The following is a 25,365-nucleotide window of genomic DNA, read 5'->3' on the forward strand; positions in this document are numbered from 1 at the left end:
TAGATACAGGAGTGTGTGTGAGGACGGTACAGGAATAGTAGATAGAGGAGGAGGTGTAGTGTAGAGGAGTGTGTGTGAGGACGGTACAGGAATAGTAGATACAGGAGGAGGTGTAGTGTAGAGGAGTGTGTGTGAGGACGGTACAGGAATAGTAGATACAGGAGGTGTAGTGTAGAGGAGTGTGTGTGAGGACAGTACAGGAATAGTAGATACAGGAGGAGGTGTAGTGTAGAGGAGTGTGTGTGAGGACGGTACAGGAATAGTAGATACAGGAGGTGGTGTAGTGTAGAGGAGTGTGTGTGAGGACGGTACAGGAATAGTAGATACAGGAGGAGGTGTAGTGTAGAGGAGTGTGTGTGAGGACGGTACAGGAATAGTAGATACAGGAGGAGGTGTAGTGTAGAGGAGTGTGTGTGAGGACGGTACAGGAATAGTAGATACAGGAGGTGTAGTGTAGAGGAGTGTGTGTGAGGACGGTACAGGAATAGTAGATACAGGAGGTGTAGTGTAGAGGAGTGTGTGTGAGGACGGTACAGGAATAGTAGATACAGGAGGTGTAGTGTAGAGAAGTGTGTGTGAGGACGGTACAGGAATAGGCGGACGGCATGTAGCAGAGCGGGCTGTGTGTGAGGAGGGGCCGGGCAGGCCGCCAGCTCTCTGTCTCTCCTCGGTCAGTAATGGCGGCTCTCGCTAGTTCTCTCATCCGACAGAAGCGGGAGACTAAGGACCCGGGAGCCGCGCGGCCGCTGCCCCCCCAGAGGAAGGTCTGTCCCCCCGGAACCAAGTCCCTCTGCCAGAAGCAGCTGCTGAGCATCGTCTCCAAGGTCCGACAGTGCGGACAGCAACGGGGGTCAGAGGAGAAAGAGTCCGGTAAGAAACGGAGCCCAGGTAAGAGCCGACACTACACCGCAACCTCACACACTCCACACCGCTACACCTCCTGTACCTACTATTCCTGTACCGTCCTCACACACACTCCTCTACACTACACCTCCTCCTGTATCTACTATTCCTGTACCGTCCTCACACACACTCCTCTACACTACACCTCCTCCTGTATCTACTATTCCTGTACTGTCCTCACACACACTCCTCTACACTACACCTCCTCCTGTATCTACTATTCCTGTACCGTCCTCACACACACTCCTCTACACTACACCTCCTCCTGTATCTACTATTCCTGTACCGTCCTCACACACACTCCTCTACACTACACCTCCTCCTGTATCTACTATTCCTGTACCGTCCTCACACACACTCCTCTACACTACACCTCCTCCTGTATCTACTATTCCTGTACCGTCCTCACACACACTCCTCTACACTACACCTCCTCCTGTACCTACTATTCCTGTACCGTCCTCACACACACTCCTCTACACTACACCTCCTCCTGTATCTACTATTCCTGTACTGTCCTCACACACACTCCTCTACACTACACCTCCTGTATCTACTATTCCTGTACCGTCCTCACACACACTCCTCTACACTACACCTCCTCCTGTATCTACCATTCCTGTACCGTCCTCACACACACTCCTCTACACTACACCTCCTGTACCTACTATTCCTGTACCGTCCTCACACACACTCCTCTACACTACACCTCCTCCTGTATCTACTATTCCTGTACCGTCCTCACACACACTCCTCTACACTACACCTCCTCCTGTATCTACTATTCCTGTACTGTCCTCACACACACTCCTCTACACTACACCTCCTCCTGTATCTACTATTCCTGTACCGTCCTCACACACACTCCTCTACACTACACCTCCTGTATCTACTATTCCTGTACCGTCCTCACACACACTCCTCTACACTACACCTCCTGTATCTACTATTCCTGTACTGTCCTCACACACACTCCTCTACACTACACCTCCTGTATCTACTATTCCTGTACTGTCCTCACACACACTCCTCTACACTACACCTCCTCCTGTATCTACTATTCCTGTACCGTCCTCACACACACTCCTCTACACTACACCTCCTCCTGTATCTACTATTCCTGTACTGTCCTCACACACACTCCTCTACACTACACCTCCTCCTGTATCTACTATTCCTGTACCGTCCTCACACACACTCCTCTACACTACACCTCCTGTATCTACTATTCCTGTACCGTCCTCACACACACTCCTCTACACTACACCTCCTGTATCTACTATTCCTGTACAGTCCTCACACACACTCCTCTACACTACACCTCCTGTATCTACTATTCCTGTACTGTCCTCACACACACTCCTCTACACTACACCTCCTGTATCTACTATTCCTGTACTGTCCTCACACACACTCCTCTACACTACACCTCCTCCTGTATCTACTATTCCTGTACCTTCCTCACACACACTCCTCTACACTACACCTCCTCCTGTATCTACTATTCCTGTACCGTCCTCACACACACTCCTCTACACTACACCTCCTCCTGTATCTACTATTCCTGTACTGTCCTCACACACACTCCTCTACACTACACCTCCTGTATCTACTATTCCTGTACTGTCCTCACACACACTCCTCTACACTACACCTCCTCCAGTATCTACTATTCCTGTACCGTCCTCACACACACTCCTCTACACTACACCTCCTCCTGTATCTACTATTCCTGTACCGTCCTCACACACACTCCTCTACACTACACCTCCTCCTGTATCTACTATTCCTGTACTGTCCTCACACACACTCCTCTACACTACACCTCCTCCTGTATCTACTATTCCTGTACCGTCCTCACACACACTCCTCTACACTACACCTCCTGTATCTACTATTCCTGTACCGTCCTCACACACACTCCTCTACACTACACCTCCTGTATCTACTATTCCTGTACAGTCCTCACACACACTCCTCTACACTACACCTCCTGTATCTACTATTCCTGTACTGTCCTCACACACACTCCTCTACACTACACCTCCTGTATCTACTATTCCTGTACTGTCCTCACACACACTCCTCTACACTACACCTCCTCCTGTATCTACTATTCCTGTACCTTCCTCACACACACTCCTCTACACTACACCTCCTCCTGTATCTACTATTCCTGTACCGTCCTCACACACACTCCTCTACACTACACCTCCTCCTGTATCTACTATTCCTGTACTGTCCTCACACACACTCCTCTACACTACACCTCCTGTATCTACTATTCCTGTACCGTCCTCACACACACTCCTCTACACTACACCTCCTCCTGTATCTACTATTCCTGTACCGTCCTCACACACACTCCTCTACACTACACCTCCTGTATCTACTATTCCTGTACCGTCCTCACACACACTCCTCTACACTACACCTCCTGTATATACTATTCCTGTACCGTCCTCACACACACTCCTCTACACTACACCTCCTCCTGTATCTACTATTCCTGTACCGTCCTCACACACACTCCTCTACACTACACCTCCTCCTGTATCTACTATTCCTGTACCGTCCTCACACACACTCCTCTACACTACACCTCCTCCTGTATCTACTATTCCTGTACCGTCCTCACACACACTCCTCTACACTACACCTCCTCCTGTACCTACTATTCCTGTACCGTCCTCACACACACTCCTCTACACTACACCTCCTCCTGTATCTACTATTCCTGTACCGTCCTCACACACACTCCTCTACACTACACCTCCTGTATCTACTATTCCTGTACCGTCCTCACACACACTCCACACCGCTACACCTCCTGTATCTACTATTCCTGTACTGTCCTCACACACACTCCTCTACACTACACCTCCTCCTGTATCTACTATTCCTGTACCGTCCTCACACACACTCCTCTACACTACACCTCCTGTATCTACTATTCCTGTACCGTCCTCACACACACTCCTCTACACTACACCTCCTGTATCTACTATTCCTGTACTGTCCTCACACACACTCCTCTACACTACACCTCCACCTGTATCTACTATTCCTGTACCGTCCTCACACACACTCCTCTACACTACACCTCCTCCTGTATCTACTATTCCTATACCGTCCTCACACACACTCCTCTACACTACACCTCCTGTACCTACTATTCCTGTACCGTCCTCACACACACTCCTCTACACTACACCTCCTCCTGTATCTACTATTCCTGTACTGTCCTCACACACACTCCTCTACACTACACCTCCTGTACCTACTATTCCTGTACCGTCCTCACACACACTCCTCTACACTACACCTCCTCCTGTATCTACTATTCCTGTACCGTCCTCACACACACTCCTCTACACTACACCTCCTCCTGTATCTACTATTCCTGTACCGTCCTCACACACACTCCTCTACACTACACCTCCTCCTGTATCTACTATTCCTGTACTGTCCTCACACACACTCCTCTACACTGCACCTCCTCCTGTATCTACTATTCCTGTACCGTCCTCACACACACTCCTCTACACTACACCTCCTCCTGTATCTACTATTCCTGTACCGTCCTCACACACACTCCTCTACACTACACCTCCTGTATCTACTATTCCTGTACTGTCCTCACACACACTCCTCTACACTACACCTCCTCCTGTATCTACTATTCCTATACCGTCCTCACACACACTCCTCTACACTACACCTCCTGTACCTACTATTCCTGTACCGTCCTCACACACACTCCTCTACACTACACCTCCTCCTGTATCTACTATTCCTGTACCGTCCTCACACACACTCCTCTACACTACACCTCCTCCTGTATCTACTATTCCTGTACCGTCCTCACACACACTCCTCTACACTACACCTCCTCCTGTATCTACTATTCCTGTACTGTCCTCACACACACTCCTCTACACTACACCTCCTCCTGTATCTACTATTCCTGTACCGTCCTCACACACACTCCTCTACACTACACCTCCTGTATCTACTATTCCTGTACCGTCCTCACACACACTCCTCTACACTACACCTCCTGTATCTACTATTCCTGTACCGTCCTCACACACACTCCTCTACACTACACCTCCTCCTGTATCTACTATTCCTGTACCGTCCTCACACACACTCCTCTACACTACACCTCCTCCTGTATCTACTATTCCTGTACCGTCCTCACACACACTCCTCTACACTACACCTCCTCCTGTATCTACTATTCCTGTACCGTCCTCACACACACTCCTCTACACTACACCTCCTCCTGTATCTACTATTCCTGTACCGTCCTCACACACACTCCTCTACACTACACCTCCTGTATCTACTATTCCTGTACCGTCCTCACACACACTCCTCTACACTACACCTCCTGTATATACTATTCCTGTACCGTCCTCACACACACTCCTCTACACTACACCTCCTCCTGTATCTACTATTCCTGTACCGTCCTCACACACACTCCTCTACACTACACCTCCTCCTGTATCTACTATTCCTGTACCGTCCTCACACACACTCCTCTACACTACACCTCCTCCTGTATCTACTATTCCTGTACCGTCCTCACACACACTCCTCTACACTACACCTCCTCCTGTACCTACTATTCCTGTACCGTCCTCACACACACTCCTCTACACTACACCTCCTCCTGTATCTACTATTCCTGTACCGTCCTCACACACACTCCTCTACACTACACCTCCTGTATCTACTATTCCTGTACCGTCCTCACACACACTCCTCTACACTACACCTCCTGTATCTACTATTCCTGTACCGTCCTCACACACACTCCTCTACACTACACCTCCTGTATCTACTATTCCTGTACCGTCCTCACACACACTCCTCTACACTACACCTCCTCCTGTATCTACTATTCCTGTACCGTCCTCACACACACTCCTCTACACTACACCTCCTCCTGTATCTACTATTCCTGTACCGTCCTCACACACACTCCTCTACACTACACCTCCTCCTGTATCTACTATTCCTGTACCGTCCTCACACACACTCCTCTACACTACACCTCCTCCTGTATCTACTATTCCTGTACCGTCCTCACACACACTCCTCTACACTACACCTCCTGTATCTACTATTCCTGTACCGTCCTCACACACACTCCTCTACACTACACCTCCTGTATATACTATTCCTGTACCGTCCTCACACACACTCCTCTACACTACACCTCCTCCTGTATCTACTATTCCTGTACCGTCCTCACACACACTCCTCTACACTACACCTCCTCCTGTATCTACTATTCCTGTACCGTCCTCACACACACTCCTCTACACTACACCTCCTGTATCTACTATTCCTGTACCGTCCTCACACACACTCCTCTACACTACACCTCCTGTATCTACTATTCCTGTACTGTCCTCACACACACTCCTCTACACTACACCTCCTCCAGTATCTACTATTCCTGTACCGTCCTCACACACACTCCTCTACACTACACCTCCTCCTGTATCTACTATTCCTGTACCGTCCTCACACACACTCCTCTACACTACACCTCCTCCTGTATCTACTATTCCTGTACTGTCCTCACACACACTCCTCCTACACTACACCTCCTCCTGTATCTACTATTCCTGTACCGTCCTCACACACACTCCTCTACACTACACCTCCTGTATCTACTATTCCTGTACCGTCCTCACACACACTCCTCTACACTACACCTCCTGTATCTACTATTCCTGTACAGTCCTCACACACACTCCTCTACACTACACCTCCTGTATCTACTATTCCTGTACCGTCCTCACACACACTCCTCTACACTACACCTCCTCCTGTATCTACTATTCCTGTACCTTCCTCACACACACTCCTCTACACTACACCTCCTCCTGTATCTACTATTCCTGTACTGTCCTCACACACACTCCTCTACACTACACCTCCTGTATCTACTATTCCTGTACCGTCCTCACACACACTCCTCTACACTACACCTCCTCCTGTATCTACTATTCCTGTACCGTCCTCACACACACTCCTCTACACTACACCTCCTCCTGTATCTACTATTCCTGTACCGTCCTCACACACACTCCTCTACACTACACCTCCTGTATCTACTATTCCTGTACCGTCCTCACACACACTCCTCTACACTACACCTCCTGTATATACTATTCCTGTACCGTCCTCACACACACTCCTCTACACTACACCTCCTCCTGTATCTACTATTCCTGTACCGTCCTCACACACACTCCTCTACACTACACCTCCTCCTGTATCTACTATTCCTGTACCGTCCTCACACACACTCCTCTACACTACACCTCCTCCTGTATCTACTATTCCTGTACCGTCCTCACACACACTCCTCTACACTACACCTCCTCCTGTACCTACTATTCCTGTACCGTCCTCACACACACTCCTCTACACTACACCTCCTCCTGTATCTACTATTCCTGTACCGTCCTCACACACACTCCTCTACACTACACCTCCTGTATCTACTATTCCTGTACCGTCCTCACACACACTCCACACCGCTACACCTCCTGTATCTACTATTCCTGTACTGTCCTCACACACACTCCTCTACACTACACCTCCTCCTGTATCTACTATTCCTGTACCGTCCTCACACACACTCCTCTACACTACACCTCCTGTATCTACTATTCCTGTACTGTCCTCACACACACTCCTCTACACTACACCTCCACCTGTATCTACTATTCCTGTACCGTCCTCACACACACTCCTCTACACTACACCTCCTCCTGTATCTACTATTCCTATACCGTCCTCACACACACTCCTCTACACTACACCTCCTGTACCTACTATTCCTGTACCGTCCTCACACACACTCCTCTACACTACACCTCCTCCTGTATCTACTATTCCTGTACTGTCCTCACACACACTCCTCTACACTACACCTCCTGTACCTACTATTCCTGTACCGTCCTCACACACACTCCTCTACACTACACCTCCTCCTGTATCTACTATTCCTGTACCGTCCTCACACACACTCCTCTACACTACACCTCCTCCTGTATCTACTATTCCTGTACCGTCCTCACACACACTCCTCTACACTACACCTCCTCCTGTATCTACTATTCCTGTACTGTCCTCACACACACTCCTCTACACTGCACCTCCTCCTGTATCTACTATTCCTGTACCGTCCTCACACACACTCCTCTACACTACACCTCCTCCTGTATCTACTATTCCTGTACCGTCCTCACACACACTCCTCTACACTACACCTCCTGTATCTACTATTCCTGTACTGTCCTCACACACACTCCTCTACACTACACCTCCTCCTGTATCTACTATTCCTATACCGTCCTCACACACACTCCTCTACACTACACCTCCTGTACCTACTATTCCTGTACCGTCCTCACACACACTCCTCTACACTACACCTCCTCCTGTATCTACTATTCCTGTACCGTCCTCACACACACTCCTCTACACTACACCTCCTCCTGTATCTACTATTCCTGTACCGTCCTCACACACACTCCTCTACACTACACCTCCTCCTGTATCTACTATTCCTGTACTGTCCTCACACACACTCCTCTACACTACACCTCCTCCTGTATCTACTATTCCTGTACCGTCCTCACACACACTCCTCTACACTACACCTCCTGTATCTACTATTCCTGTACCGTCCTCACACACACTCCTCTACACTACACCTCCTGTATCTACTATTCCTGTACCGTCCTCACACACACTCCTCTACACTACACCTCCTCCTGTATCTACTATTCCTGTACCGTCCTCACACACACTCCTCTACACTACACCTCTCCTGTATCTACTATTCCCTGTACCGTCCTCACACACACTCCTCTACACTACACCTCCTCCTGTATCTACTATTCCTGTACCTTCCTCACACACACTCCTCTACACTACACCTCCTCCTGTATCTACTATTCCTGTACTGTCCTCACACACACTCCTCTACACACACCTCCTCCTGTATCTACTATTCCTGTACTGTCCTCACACACACTCCTCTACACTACACCTCCTGGTATCTACTATTCCTGTACCGTCCTCACAACACACTCCTCTACACTACACCTCCTCCTTTATCTACCATTCCTGTACCGTCCTCACACACACTCCTCTACACCTACACCTCCTGTATCTACTATTCCTGTACCGTCCTCACACACACTCCTCTACACACACACCTCCTCCTGTATCTACTATTCCTGTCCCGTCCTCACACACACTCCTCTACACTACACCTCCTGTATCTACTATTCCTGTACCGTCCTCACACACACTCCTCTACACTACACCTCCTGTATCTACTATTCCTGTACCGTCCTCACACACATCCTCTACACTACACCTCCTCCTGTATCTACTATTCCTGTACCGTCCTCACACACACTCCTCTACACTACACCTCCTCCTGTATCTACTATTCCTGTACCGTCCTCACACACACTCCTCTACACTACACCTCCTCCTGTATCTACTATTCCTGTACCGTCCTCACACACACTCCTCTACACTACACCTCCTCCTGTATCTACTATTTCTGTACCGTCCTCACACACACTCCTCTACACTACACCTCCTCCTGTATCTACTATTCCTGTACCGTCCTCACACACACTCCTCTACACTACACCTCCTCCTGTATCTACTATTCCTGTACCGTCCTCACACACACTCCTCTACACTACACCTCCTCCTGTATCTACTATCCTGTACCGTCCTCACAACACACTCCTCTACACTACACCTCCTCCTGTATCTACTATTCCTGTACCGTCCTCACACACACTCTCTACACTACACCTCCTCCTGTATCTACTATTCCTGTACTGTCCTCACACACACTCCTCTACACTACACCTCCTGTATCTACTATTCCTGTACCGTCCTCACACACACTCCTCTACAATACACCACCTCCTGTATCTACTATTCCTGTACTGTCCTCACACACACTCCTCTACACTACACCTCCTCCTGTATCTACTATTCCTGTACCGTCCTCACACACACTCCTCTACACTACACCTCCTCCTGTATCTACTATTTCTGTACTGTCCTCACACACACTCCTCTACACTACACCTCCTGTATCTACTATTCCTGTACCGTCCTCACACACACTCCTCTACACTACACCTCCTCCTGTATCTACTATTCCTGTACTGTCCTCACACACACTCTCCTACACTACACCTCCTCTGTATCTACTATTCCTGTACCGTCCTCACACACACTCCTCTACACTACACCTCCTCCTGATCTACTATTCCTGTACCGTCCTCACACACAATCCTCTACACTACACCTCCTCCTGTATCTATATTCCTGTACCGTCCTCACACACACTCCTCTACACTACACCTCCGCCTGTATCTACTATTCCTGTAACCGTCCTCACACACACTCCTCTACACTAACACCTCCTCCTGTATCTACTATTCCTGTACCGTCCTCACACACACTCCTCTACACTACACCTCCTCCTGTATCTACTATTCCTGTACAGTCCTCACACACACTCCTCTACACTACACCTCCTGTATCTACTATTCCTGTACTGTCCTCACACACCCTCCTCTACACTACACCTCCTGTATCTACTATTCCTGTACCGTCCTCACACACACTCCTCTACACTACACCTCCTCCGGTATCTACTATTCCTGTACCTTCCTCACACACCCTCCTCTACACTACACCTCCTCCTGTATCTACTATTCCTGTACTGTCCTCACACACACTCCTCTACACTACACCTCCTGTATCTACTATTCCTGTACCGTCCTCACACACACTCCTCTACACTACACTCCTCCTGTATCTACTATTCCTGTACCGTCCTCACACACCACTCCTCTAAACTAAACCTCCTCCTGTATCTACTATTCCTGTACCGTCTCACACACACCCTCTACACTACACCTCCTGTATCTACTATTCCTGTACCGTCCTCACACACACTCCTCTACACTACACCCCCTCCTGTATATACTATTCCTGTACCGTCCTCACACACACTCCTCTACACTACACCTCCTCCTGTATCTACTATTCCGGTACCGTCCTCACACACACTCCTCTACACTACACCTTCCTCCTGTATCTACTATTCCTGTACCGTCCTCACACACACTCCTCTACACTACACCTCCTCCTGTATCTACTATTCCTGTACCGTCCTCACACACACTCCTCTACACTACACCTCCTCCTGTACCTACTATTCCTGTACGTCCTCACACACACTCCTCTACACTACACCTCCTCCTGTATCTACTATTCCTGTACCGTCCTCACACACACTCCTCTACACTACACCTCCTGTATCTACTATTCCTGTACCGTCCTCACACACACTCCACACCGCTACAACCTCCTGTATCTACTATTCCTGTACTGTCCTCACACACACCCTCTACACTACAACCTCCTCCTGTATCTACTATTCCTGTACCGTCCTCACACACACTCCTCTACACTACACCTCCTGTATCTACTATTCCTGTCTGTCCTCACACACACTCCTCTACACTACACCTCCACCTGTATCTACTATTCCTGTACCGTCCTCACACACACTCCTCTACACTACACCTCCTCCTGTATCTACTATTCCTATACCGTCCTCACACACACTCCTCTACACTACACCTCCTGTACCTACTATTCCTGTACCGTCCTCACACACACTCCTCTACACTACACCTCCTCCTGTATCTACTATTCCTGTACTGTCCTCACACACACTCCACTACACTACACCTCCTGTACCTACTATTCCTGTACCGTCCTCACACACACTCCTCTACACCACTCCTCCTGTATCTACTATTCCTGTACCGTCCTCACACACACTCCTCTACACTACACCTCCTCCTGTATCTACTATTCCTGTACCGTCCTCACACACACTCCTCTACACTACACCTCCTCCTGTATCTACTATTCCTGTACTGTCCTCACACACACTCCTCTACACTGCACCTCCTCCTGTATCTACTATTCCTGTACCGTCCTCACACACACTCCTCTACACTACACCTCCTCCTGTATCTACTATTCCTGTACCGTCCTCACACACACTCCTCTACACTACACCTCCTGTATCTACTATTCCTGTACTGTCCTCTCACACACTCCTCTAACTACACCTCCTCCTGAATCTACTATTCCTATACCGTCCTCACACACACTCCTCTACACTACACCTCCTGTATCTACTATTCCTGTACCGTCCTCACACACACTCCTCTACACTACAACCTCCTCCTGTATCTACTATCCTGTACCGTCCTCACACACACTCCTCTACACTACACCTCCTCCTGTATCTACTATTCCTGTACCGTCCTCACACACACTCCTCCTACACTACAACCTCCTCCTGTATCTACTATTCCTGTACTGTCCTCACACACACTCCTCTCACACTACACCTCCTCCTGTATCTACTATTCCTGTACCGTCCTCACACACAATCCTCTACACTACACCTCCTGTATCTACTATTCCTGTACCGTCCTCACACACACTCCTCTACACTACACCTCCTGTATCTACTATTCCTGTAACCGTCCTCACACACACTCCTCTACACTACACCTCCTCCTGTATCTACTATTCCTGTACCGTCCTCACACACACTCCTCTACACTACACCTCCTCCTGTATCTACTATTCCTGTACCGTCCTCACACACACTCCTCTACACTACACCTCCTCCTGTATCTACTATTCCTGTACCTTCCTCACACACACTCCTCTACACTACACCTCCTCCTGTATCTACTATTCCTGTACTGTCCTCACACACACTCCTCTACACTACACCTCCTCTGTATCTACTATTCCTGTACTGTCCTCACACACACTCCTCTACACTACACCTCCTGTATCTACTATTCCTGTACCGTCCTCACACACACTCCTCTACACTACACCTCCTCCTGTATCTACTATTCCTGTACCGTCCTCACACACACTCCTCTACACTACACCTCCTGTATCTACTATTCCTGTACCGTCCTCACACACACTCCTCTACACTACACCTCTGTCCTCACACACACTCCTCTACACTACACCTCCTGTATCTACTATTCCTGTACCGTCCTCACACACACTCCTCTACACTACACCTCTGTATCTACTATTCCTGTACCGTCCTCACACACACTCCTCTACACTACACCTCCTCTATCTACTATTCCTGTACCGTCCTCACACACACTCCTCTACACTACACCTCCTCCTGTATCTACTATTCCTGTACCGTCCTCACACACACTCCTCTACACTACACACTCCTCTACACTACACCTCCTCCTGTATCTACTATTCCTGTACCGTCCTCACACACACTCCTCTACACTACACCTCCTCCTGTATCTACTATTCCTGTACCGTCCTCACACACACTCCTCTACACTACACCTCCTCCTGTATCTACTATTCCTGTACCGTCCTCACACACACTCCTCTACACTACACCTCCTCCTGTATCTACTATCCTGTACCGTCCTCACACACACTCCTCTACACTACACCTCCTCCTGTATCTACTATTCCTGTACCGTCTCACACACACTCCTCTACACTACACCTCCTCCTGTATCTACTATTCCTGTACCGTCCTCACACACACTCCTCTACACTACACCTCCTCCTGTATCTACTATTCCTGTACTGTCCTCACACACACTCCTCTACACTACACCTCCTCCTGTATCTACTATTCCTGTACTGTCCTCACACACACTCCTCTACACTACACCTCCTGTATCTACTATTCCTGTACCGTCCTCACACACACTCCTCTACACTACACCACCTCCTGTATCTACTATTCCTGTACTGTCCTCACACACACTCCTCTACACTACACCTCCTCCTGTATCTACTATCCTGTACCGTCCTCACACACACTCCTCTACACTACACCTCCTCCTGTATCTACTATCCTGTACTGTCCTCACACACACTCCTCTACACTACACCTCCTGTATCTACTATTCCTGTACCGTCCTCACACACACTCCTCTACACTACACCTCCCTCCTGTATCTACTATTCCTGTACTGTCCTCACACACACTCCTCTACACTACACCTCCTCCTGTATCTACTATTCCTGTACCGTCCTCACACACACTCCTCTACACTACACCTCCTCCTGTATCTACTATTCCTGTACCGTCCTCACACACACTCCTCTACACTACACCTCCTCCTGTATCTACTATTCCTGTACCGTCCTCACACACACTCCTCTACACTACACCTCCGCCTGTATCTACTATTCCTGTACCGTCCTCACACACACTCCTCTACACTACACCTCCTCCTGTATCTACTATTCCTGTACCGTCCTCACACACACTCCTCTACACTACACCTCCTCCTGTATCTACTATTCCTGTACTGTCCTCACACACACTGCTCTACACTATACCTCCTCCTGTATCTACTATTCCTGTACCGTCCTCACACACACTCCTCTACACTACACCTCCTCCTGTATCTACTATTCCTGTACTGTCCTCACACACACTCCTCTACACTACACCTCCTGCTGTATCTACTATTCCTGTACGGTCCTCACACACACTCCTCTACACTACACCTCCTGTATCTACTATTCCTGTACCGTCCTCACACACACTCCTCTACACTACACCTCTGTATCTACTATTCCTGTACCGTCCTCACACACACTCCTCTACACTACACCTCCTGTATCTACTATTCCTGTACCGTCCTCACACACACTCCTCTACACTACACCTCCTCCTGTATCTACTATTCCTGTACCGTCCTCACACACACTCCTCTACACTACACCTCCTCCTGTATCTACTATTCCTGTACCGTCCTCACACACACTCCTCTACACTACACCTCCTCCTGTATCTACTATTCCTGTACCGTCCTCACACACACTCCTCTACACTACACCTCCTCCTGTATCTACTATTCCTGTACCGTCCTCACACACACTCCTCTACACTACACCTCCTCCTGTATCTACTATTCCTGTACCGTCCTCACACACACTCCTCTACACTACACCTCCTCCTGTATCTACTATTCCTGTACCGTCCTCACACACACTCCTCTACACTACACCTCCTCCTGTATCTACTATCCTGTACCGTCCTCACACACACTCCTCTACACTACACCTCCTCCTGTATCTACTATTCCTGTACCGTCCTCACACACACTCCTCTACACTACCCCTCCTCCTGTATCTACTATTCCTGTACTGTCCTCACACACACTCCTCTACACTACACCTCCTCCTGTATCTACTATTCCTGTACCGTCCTCACACACACTCCTCTACACTACACCTCCTCCTGTATCTACTATTCCTGTACCGTCCTCACACACACTCCTCTACACTACACCTCCTCCTGTATCTACTATTCCTGTACTGTCCTCACACACACGCTCTACACTACACCTCCTCCTGTATCTACTATTCCTGTACCGTCCTCACACACACTCCTCTACACTACACCTCCTCCTGTATCTACTATTCCTGTACCGTCCTCACACACTCCTCTACACTACACCTCCTGTATCTACTATTCCTGTACTGTCCTCACACACACTCCTCTACACTACACCTCCTCCTGTATCTACTATTCCTGTACCGTCCTCACACACTCCTCTACAGTACACCTCCTCCTGTATCTACTATTCCTGTACCGTCCTCACACACACTCCTCTACACTACACCTCCTCCTGTATCTACTATTCCTGTCCCGTCCTCACACACACTCCTCTACACTACACCTCCTCCTGTATCTACTATTCCTGTACCGTCCTCACACACTACTCCTCTACACTACACCTCCTCCTGTATCTACTACAGTTTTGCGGTGGGGGGTGGTTGGGATGTTCTAGGTCTCTGATCAGGTTCTCATCTCGTCTAGAACCTCGGTTGAGAGGCATCGTCACCCGGTTGTTCTCCAGGATGGGATTTTATCTGCAGTTTCTCCATGATGGAACAATATCAGAAACCAAGAAGAGCTGAGCCCGTACTGTGAGTATAGACGACACGGTGGAGAACACGGGAACAGATCAGACACTATAGGGTGGAGAGGACCTCTCGAGCTCATTTTTTTTGGACGGCGTGTACGTCTTTTATTACAATGTTTTCTTGTGTCCAAATGTTTATCTCGCGTTAAGTTGGAACCATAGACCGTTCGCTATTCCGACTTCCTGGTCCTGAATCTAAACCTCTTCAGATATTATAGATCTAGAGCTAAACTTCAGAAGTCTAAGCTGTGATCCTCTTCCCACCAGCTGGTAAACTGTGACCTTCCCCAGAGGTCCCGTTGTCCTACATGTAGTCCCTTGGGGTTTATCACTAGACTGGTCATCATTGAGGCTTCACCTCATGTAGCAGTGAGAGAGATGACTGTGGACCACATATAGAACTTGGGATTGTGGGCATGGTCTCGACACGTGGACCTCCAGCATTATGATTGGCTGATGTGCCAAGAAGACTGACGTGATGATAATGGCAGGAGCTGTTAGGAGGCCACAATCTTGAGATGCATCTTAATAGAAAGAAGCTCTGGATTACTGAAGGGAACATGAGTTTTTAGTCCTGGAGCTCCACTACATTGGTTGAAAGGAGGACACTGGAGGGCAGGGCACCAGCTTGGGTATCAGACACTTGAAAAGGTTCCTGGTAGTGGCCCATGGAGGTCTCTGATCTATGGCTTCATCTCTGGGATTCTGGGGACTGTCTTCCAGTAGGATCTTGATGCCCATTCATCTGAACTCTGTACTTTGTCTCCTCCTGTCTCCAGCTCTCTTTAATGTCATCCCTGTTGGTCTACGGGTTGTCGCCATACAGAGCTCAGAATGTGGTCAGTATGTGGCCATGAATTCAGAGGGTCGTCTCTACAAGTCAGTGAGTAGCTTATTGCCCCTTCCACTTCTAATTTCTTACTACATCGTCTGCTACTGCTAGATATCCTGATGGGATAGATCCTTCTTGTAACCTTGACAGATATGAGGAAATTCTCCTTGGAGTGTCTCAGTGGAGGCTCTTGTTATAAACTCTTGTCGTCCTTTTGTGTTGTAGTATGGTCATTGGGGGACATAGTATTAGCTTACACAGGATAGCGGTGTAGACCGCCTTGGTAAGCTCCTGTTGAAAGTCTTGGTCTCAAGGTCTTGGTGAAGGCTACAGTGGAATGTTCTGTCTTCTGATGAATGTCTTGCCTTGGAGAAGGCTTCTGTTGAACATGTTGTCTGGGATGTGACTTAGGCTAGGTCTACACAACAACAGTAAGGCCGCGTGACAGGGCACACTACTACACTGCAACATTTGTTGCACGACATTTGGTTGCACCAATGTCGCGCTACAATTTTTATAATGGCAGTCTATGGTGTCGCACTGCAACATGCGACATGCTGCGACGCGTCAGTCGCAGGAAAATCCATCTCGAATAGATTTTCTGCGACAGTCGAATCGTGTTGCAGTGCGACACCATAGACTGCCATTATAAAAATTGTCGCAACAAAATGTCGCTCGACAAATGTTGTCGTGTAGACCTAGCCTTACTGTCTTGGCGAATGCTCCAATGGAATGTCTTGTCTGAAATGTGGGATCAGTGTCTTGGGGAAGGTTCCTATAGAATGTCTTGTCTAGAATGTGGAATAACTAGGGGTCATTTATCAAACTGGTGTAAAGTAGAACTGGCTTATTTGCCCACAGCAACCAATCAGTTTACACCTTTATTTTCCACAGGAGCCAAAATAAAAGGGAGGAATCTGATTGGTTGCTGTGGACAAATAAGGCAGTTCTACTTTACACCAGTTTGATAAATGACCCCCAGTATCTTGGAGAAGGTTCCTATGGAATATCTTATCTGGATTGTGGCTCAGTGTCTTGGAGAAGGCTCCTGTGGAATGTCTTGTCTGGATTGTGGGATCAGTATCTTGGAGAAGACTTCTGTGGAATGCCTTGTCTGGAATGTGGGATCACTGTCTCGGAGAAGGCTCCTGTGGAATGCCCCGTCTGGAATGTGAGATCACTGTCTTGGAGAAGGCTCCTGTGGAATGCCTTGTCTGGAATGTTGGATCACTGTCTTGGAGAAGGCTCCTGTGGAATGCCTTGTCTGGAATGTGGGATCACTGTCTTGGATGAGGCTCCTGTGGAATGCCTTGGGCTCAGTGTCTTGGAAAAGGCTCCTGTGGAATGCCTTGTCTGGAATGTTGGATCACTGTCTTGGATGAGGCTCCTGTGGAATGCCTTGTCTGGAATGTTGGATCACCATCTTGGAGGAGGCTTCTGTGGAATGCCTTGTCTGGAATGTGGGATCACTGTCTTGGATAAGGCTTCTGTGGAATCCCTTGTCTGGAATGTGGGCTCACTGTCTTGGAGAAGGCTTCTGTGGAATGCCTTGTCTGGAATGTGGGATCACTGTCTTGGATGAGCCTCCTGTGGAATGTCTTGTCTGGAATGTGGGATCACTGTCTTGGAGAAAGCTCCTGTGGAATGCCTTGTCTGGAATGTGGGATCACTGTCTTGGAGAAGGCTCCTGTGGAATGCCTTGTCTGGAATGTGGGATCACTGTCTTGGAGAAGGCTCCTGTGGAATGCCTTGTCTGAAATGTTGGATCACGGTCTTGGATAAGGCTCCTGTGGAATGCCTTGTCTAGGATGTGGGCTCAGTGTCTTGGAGAAGGCTCCTGTGGAATGCCTTGGGCTCAGTGTCTTGGAAAAGGCTCCTGTGGAATGCCTTGTCTGGAATATGGGCTTAGTGTCTTGGAGAAGGCTCCTGTGGAATGCATTGTCTGGAATGTTGGATCACTGTCTTGGAGAAGGCTCCTGTGAAATGCCTTGTCTGGAATGTGGGCTCAGTGTCTTGGAGAAGGCTCCTGTGGAATGCCTTGGGCTCAGTGTCTTGGGATCACTGTCTTGGAGAAGGCTTCTGTGGAATCCCTTGTCTGGAATGTGGCCTCACTGTCTTGGAGAAGGCTTCTGTGGAATGCCTTGTCTGGAATGTGGGATCACTGTCTTGGAGAAGGCTTCTGTGGAATGCCTTGGGCTCAGTGTCTTGGATGAGGCTCCTGTGGAATGCCTTGTCTGGAATGTGGGATCACTGTCTTGGAGAAGGCTTCTGTGGAATGCCTTGTCTGGAATGTGGGATCACTGTCTTGGAGAAGGCTTCTGTGGAATGCCTTGTCTGGAATGTGGGATCACTGTCTTGGAGAAAGCTCCTGTGGAATGCCTTGTCTGGAATGTGGGATTACTGTCTCAGAGAAAGCTTCTGTGGAATGCCTTGTCTGGAATGTGGTATCACTGTCTTAGAGAAAGCTCCTGTGGAATGCCTTGTCTGGAATGTTGGATCACTGTCTTGGAGAAGGCTCCTGTGAAATGCCTTGTCTGGAATGTGGGCTCAGTGTCTTGGAGAAGGCTCCTGTGGAATGCCTTGGAAAAGGCTCCTGTGGAATGCCTTGTCTGGAATGTGGGATCACTGTCTTGGAGAAGGCTTCTGTGGAATGCCTTGTCTGGAATATGGGCTCAGTGTCTTGGAGAAGGCTCCTGTGGAATGCCTTGTCTGGAATGTTGGATCACTGTCTTTGATGAGGCTCCTGTGAAATGCCTTGTCTGGAATGTGGGATCACTGTCTTGGATGAGGCTCCTGTGGAATGCCTTGCCTGGAATGTTGGATCACTGTCTTGGAGAAGGCTTCTGTGGAATGCCTTGTCTGGAATGTGGGATCACTGTCTCGGATAAGGCTCCTGTGGAATGCCTTGTCTGGAATGTGGGATCACTGTCTTGGAGAAGACTTCTGTGGAATCCCTTGTATGGAATGTGGCCTCACTGTCTTGGAGAAGGCTTCTGTGGAATGCCTTGTCTGGAATGTGGGATCACTGTCTTGGATGAGGCTCCTGTGGAATGCCTTGTCTGGAATGTGGGATCACTGTCTTGGAGAAGGCTTCTGTGGAATGCCTTGTCTGGAATGTGGGATCACTGTCTTGGAGAAAGCTTCTGTGGAATGCCTTGTCTGGAATGTGGCATCACTGTCTTGGAGAAAGCTCCTGTGGAATGCCTTGTCTGGAATGTGGGATTACTGTCTTGGAAAAGGCTCCTGTGGAATGCCTTGTCTGGAATGTGGGATCACTGTCTTGGAGAAGGCTCCTGTGGAATGCCTTGTCTGGAATGTGGGCTCAGTGTCTTGGAGAAGGCTCCTGTGGAATGTCTTAATGAGAACTTGATGAGGTCGTCAGTGTAAGTTCAGACAATGCTGTTTTAATTTGGCCCCAGAAGTTATGAGGATAGGTCTCCAGGAGGCAGCCCTAATCTGAAGGAACATTCCCTTTGTTGGTTTGAAGGAGTCCATATGTGATTGAGATGTCTTGTTTTTTTTGTTTCTCGTCTTCTAGACTGGTTGCATGTCCTTTTTACTGGTCTAGCAGTGAAGTACTTTAGTGGTCTTTACTGATCTTTATTACGGCACAGTAACCCATTCAGTATGAGCATCTACACTGAATCCCATGTAATGCTCAGTGTCCACTACAGGCTCAATACCTCCTGATGTAGCAGAGTGCAGATTGTCTCTAAACGGCTCAGGGATGCTAATGCCACAGATAATACATTGTGACAACCTCAGCTCTGCTGCATCGGACCTGTCCGTAAAGTGCTCCCCTCCTCTTTCACTTCCAGGGTTATTTCACAGCCGAGTGTCGCTTCAAGGAGAGCGTCTTTGACAATTATTTTGTCACCTACTCCTCAACGCTCTATCGTCAGCGCAGCTCTGGCCGAGGATGGTACCTGGGCATTAACAAAGATGGACGGGCCATGGAGGGTAACCGAGTGAAGAAGCACCGACCGGCCGCTCACTTCCTCCCCAAACTGAGTGAAGGTAAGGAATGGACTCATGGGGGTGGGGTTGGGGTGTGTATAGGCGGGTGACCTATGACCACTGAACCCTATGTCCTGTCCTGCAGTCGCTCTCTACAAGGAGCCGTCTCTCCATGATGTCATCAAAGTGTCCCCCAACAGAAGACTGACGCCAAAACCAAGTGCTCGGCTCCGAGGGGCCCGATGAGCGAGACTGCACTAAGTACTGACCAGCAGTGAGAGGGCGTCTGGTGACAGATGAGACGGGCAGGGTCGTCTTCTAGGACCTCTAACAATGGATCTGAAGGACCCGCCATGCTGCATCTGAGGTGGCAGTAGGACCGCTCGAGGACCACTTAAAGGGACAGACGCCTGGTCTGCATCTCAGGAAGCCAGAAAACCGTCCTGCTGCATCCATGCACAGTATATACTGCAAATGGTCGCCTTGTATCCACACATGTATGTATACACACTAACCATACCCTGTACAGGAAGAGCCACCTACCTACTAACCTACTGTATGCAAATAAATAATGGCAAGACCGGCCTGGTCCTGATTTATATCACACATGTAATACAGAGGCCGCACAGTGTAATATCACACATGTAATACAGAGGCCGCACAGTGTAATATCACACATGTAATACAGAGGCCGCACAGTGTAATATCACACATGTAATACAGAGGCCGCGCAGTGTAATATCACACATGTAATACAGAGACCGCACAGCGTAATATCACACATGTAATACAGAGGCCGGACAGTGTAATATCACACATGTAATACAGAGGCCGCACAGTGTAATATCACACATGTAATACAGAGGCCGCACAGCGTAATATCACACATGTAATACAGAGGCCGGACAGCGTAATATCACACATGTAATACAGAGGCCGCCCAGTGTAATATCACACATGTAATACAGAGGCCGCACAGTGTAATATCACACATGTAATACAGAGGCCGCACAGTGTAATATCACACATGTAATACAGAGGCCGCACAGTGTGATATCACACATGTAATACAGACACCGCACAGTGTAATATCACACATGTAATACAGAGGCCGCGCAGTGTGATATCACACATGTAATACAGAGGCCGCACAGTGTAATATCACACATGTAATACAGAGGCCGCACAGTGTAATATCACACATGTAATACAGACACCGCACAGTGTAATATCACACATGTAATACAGAGGCCGCACAGTGTAATATCACACATGTAATACAGACACCGCACAGTGTAATATCACACATGTAATACAGAGGCCGCGCAGTGTGATATCACACATGTAATACAGAGGCCGCACAGTGTAATATCACACATGTAATACAGAGGCCGCACAGTGTAATATCACACATGTAATACAGAGGCCGCACAGTGTAATATCACACATGTAATACAGAGGCCGCACAGTGTAATATCACACATGTAATACAGAGACCGCACAGTGTAATATCACACATGTAATACAGAGGCCGCACAGTGTAATATCACACATGTAATACAGAGACCGCACAGTGTAATATCACACATGTAATACAGACCCCGCACAGTGTAATATCACACATGTAATACAGAGGCCGCACAGTGTAATATCACACATGTAATACAGAGGCCGCACAGTGTAATATCACACATGTAATACGTGTAAACTGGCGGAAGATGAGAAAACACCTGGAGAACAATTTGCCTTTTTTTTCTTTCTTGTATTTCCTGGATGTGATGATTCGGCGGCCATCTTGCCTGACCCCTTCTTAAAGGCTCTGCACATCTTTTCTTTATGATTGCACTTTACACATTTTTCCCATTGGCCTTTATTCCATATCTGGAGTCCGGAGCGTCTCTGACATTCTACACATTACTGCTCCGTCCTGATCTTACTCCTGTGAAAGGACCTGTCACACCGCTAACCGTTAACCCTTTGTGACCGAACGGCTCAGTAGTTTTAACCCCTTAAGGACCAGGCCTTTTTTTTTCAAATCTGACCAGTGTCACTTTATGTGTGAATAACTTTAAAACGCTTTGACTTATCCAGGCTATTCTGAGACTGTACTTCATGACACTGGTAAAATGGAGTCAAAAAATTCCTTTTTATTTATAAAGAAATACCAAATTTACCCAAAAAATTTAAGTTTCAATTTCTCTACTTCTATAATACATAGTAAAACCTCCAAAAATAGCTATTACTTTACATTCCCCATATGTCTACTTCATGTTTTGATCATTTTGGGAATTATATTTTATTTTTGGGGGATGTTATAAGGCTTAGAGGTTTATAAGCAAATTTTGAATTTTTTCAGAAATTTTCAAAAACTCACTTTTTAAGGACCAGTTCAGGTCTGAAGTCACTTTGCGAGGCTTACATAATAGAAACCCCCCAAAAATGACCCCATTCTAGAAACTACACCCCTCAAGGTATTCAAAACTGATTTTTACAAACTTTGTTAACCCTTTAGGTGTTCCACAAGAGTTATTTGCAAATGGAGATAAAATTTCTGAATTAAAATTTTTGGGCTAATTTTCCATTTTAATCCATTTTTTCCAGTAACAAAGCAAGGGTTAACAGCCAAACAAAATGCTATATTTATTGCCCCGATTCTGTAGTTTGCAGGGACGCCCCATATGTGGCCGCAAACTGCTGTACGGGCACACAGTAGGGCGTAGAGGGAAAGGTGCGCCGTGTGGTTTTTGGAAGGCAGATTTTTCTGGACTGTTTTTTTTGACACCATGTCCCATTTGAAGCCCCCCTGATGCACCCCTAGAGTAGAAACTCCATAATGTGACCCAATTTTAGAAACTACGGGATAAGGTGGCAGTTTTGTTGGGACTATTTTTAGGGTACATATGATTTTTGGTTTATCTATATTACATTTTTGTGAGGCAAAGTTACCAAAAAGAGAAATTCAGAAATTTCTTCTCCATTTGTCATAAACTGTTGAGGAACACCTAAAGGGTTAATAAAGTTTGTAAAATCAGTTTTGAATACCTTGAGGGGTGTAGTTTCTTAGATGGGGTCACTTTTTTGGAGTTTCTACTCTAGGGGTGCATCAGGGGGCTTCAAATGGGACATGGTGTCAAAAAAAAGGCCATCAAAATCTGCCTTCCAGAAACCATACGGCGTTCCTTTCCCTTCTGCGCCCTGCCGTGTGCCCGTACAGCGGTTTACAACCACATATGGGGTGTTTCTGTAAACTGCAGAATCAGGGTAATAAATATTAAGTTTTGTTTGGCTGTTAACCGTTGCTTTGTTACTGGAAAAAACGGTTTAAAAACAGAAAATTTGCCAAAAAATAGCTGTTTTGGCACAGTTTTTAGGGGGGGGTTAGGTCATGGTTTATTTTTATAGAGCAGATTCTTACAGACGCGGCGATACCTAATATGTCTACTTTTGTTTTAATTAATTTTAATTTTACAAAATAATATTTGTTGAATTTTTTATTTTTTTTTTGTTTTAGTGTCTCAAGTCTGAGAACCATAGATTTTTTCGATAGTCAGTGGCTAAATTTGGGAAGGGGTTTATAAATTTAGTACTCCATGGAAGTGTGATACTCCCTGAAGCAATCAATAAGAGGCCCGGATGATCGGGGCACGTGTCGCACTGAGTAGTCGTGTCCTTCCGTATCCCCCTCCTGTCACACACTCTGCACTTTTTTGGGTCCGTCCCTTCTTTCCAGTATGGGGGACCACACCTGGACAGTGTTGGCCAGGGACGATCCGGGCGCCTCCAGTTCCCGAGGTACTCCGGCCTGCTCTTTCCTGGTCAGAAAAGATCAGGTCCTTGAGGACTGCCTCATAGAACTGGAGGAATGTCCCTGTGCTGCCAGCGCTTCGGGATAGTACAAAAGAGTTGTACATGGCAACCTGCTCCAAGTAGACCGCAGCTATTTTGTACCATGCCCGGGTTTTGCGCATGGCGTTATATGGCTTGAGGACTTGATCAGAGAGATCCACTCCTCCCATATACTGATTGTAGTCGACAATACAATCGGACTTGAGGACCGTTGCCGTGGTACCTCGCACAGGGACAGGGGTGGTGCAGTTACCGTGGATTGTGGACAGTACAAGGACATCCCTCTTGTCCTTATATCTGACCAGCAACAGGTTTCCACTGGTAAGGGCACGGGTCTCACCCCTGGGGATTGGTACCTGGAGGGGGTGGGCAGGGAGGCCGCGTTGATTTTTCCGCACGGTCCCACAAGCGGAAGTGGATCTGGCAGCGAGGGACTGGAACAAGGGGATACTGGTATAAAAGTTATCCATGTACAGGTGTTAACCCTTATCTAGCAGTGGGTACACAAGGTCCCACACAAGTTTCCCGGTAACACCCAGAGTGGGGGGACATTCTGGGGGTTGAATACGGGAATCTCGCCCCTCGTACACACGAAACTTGTAAGTGTACCCTGAGGTACTCTCACAAAGTTTGTATAGCTTCACGCCATACCTCGCCCGCTTAGAGGGAACATACTGGCGGAAAAGGAGTCTCCCCTTGAACGCAATG

At 47.9% G+C, this 25,365-nt stretch overlaps 1 protein-coding gene across 1 annotated transcript; it reads left to right on the forward strand.

Moving 5' to 3' along the window:
* The first annotated feature begins 525 nt into the window (after window positions 1-525).
* FGF11 (fibroblast growth factor 11) lies at window positions 526-21,409 on the forward strand. Its single transcript, XM_040415371.1, is given in 5 exon segments — window positions 526-870; window positions 15,917-16,030; window positions 16,802-16,905; window positions 20,673-20,871; window positions 20,957-21,409. Coding segments are annotated over 5 exon segments (711 nt in total). The 5' UTR covers window positions 526-677; the 3' UTR covers window positions 21,058-21,409.
* Window positions 21,410-25,365: the final 3,956 nt, after the last annotated feature.

Source organism: Bufo bufo, chromosome 1, assembly GCF_905171765.1.
Source record: "Bufo bufo chromosome 1, aBufBuf1.1, whole genome shotgun sequence".
NCBI lineage: Eukaryota > Metazoa > Chordata > Amphibia > Anura > Bufonidae > Bufo > Bufo bufo.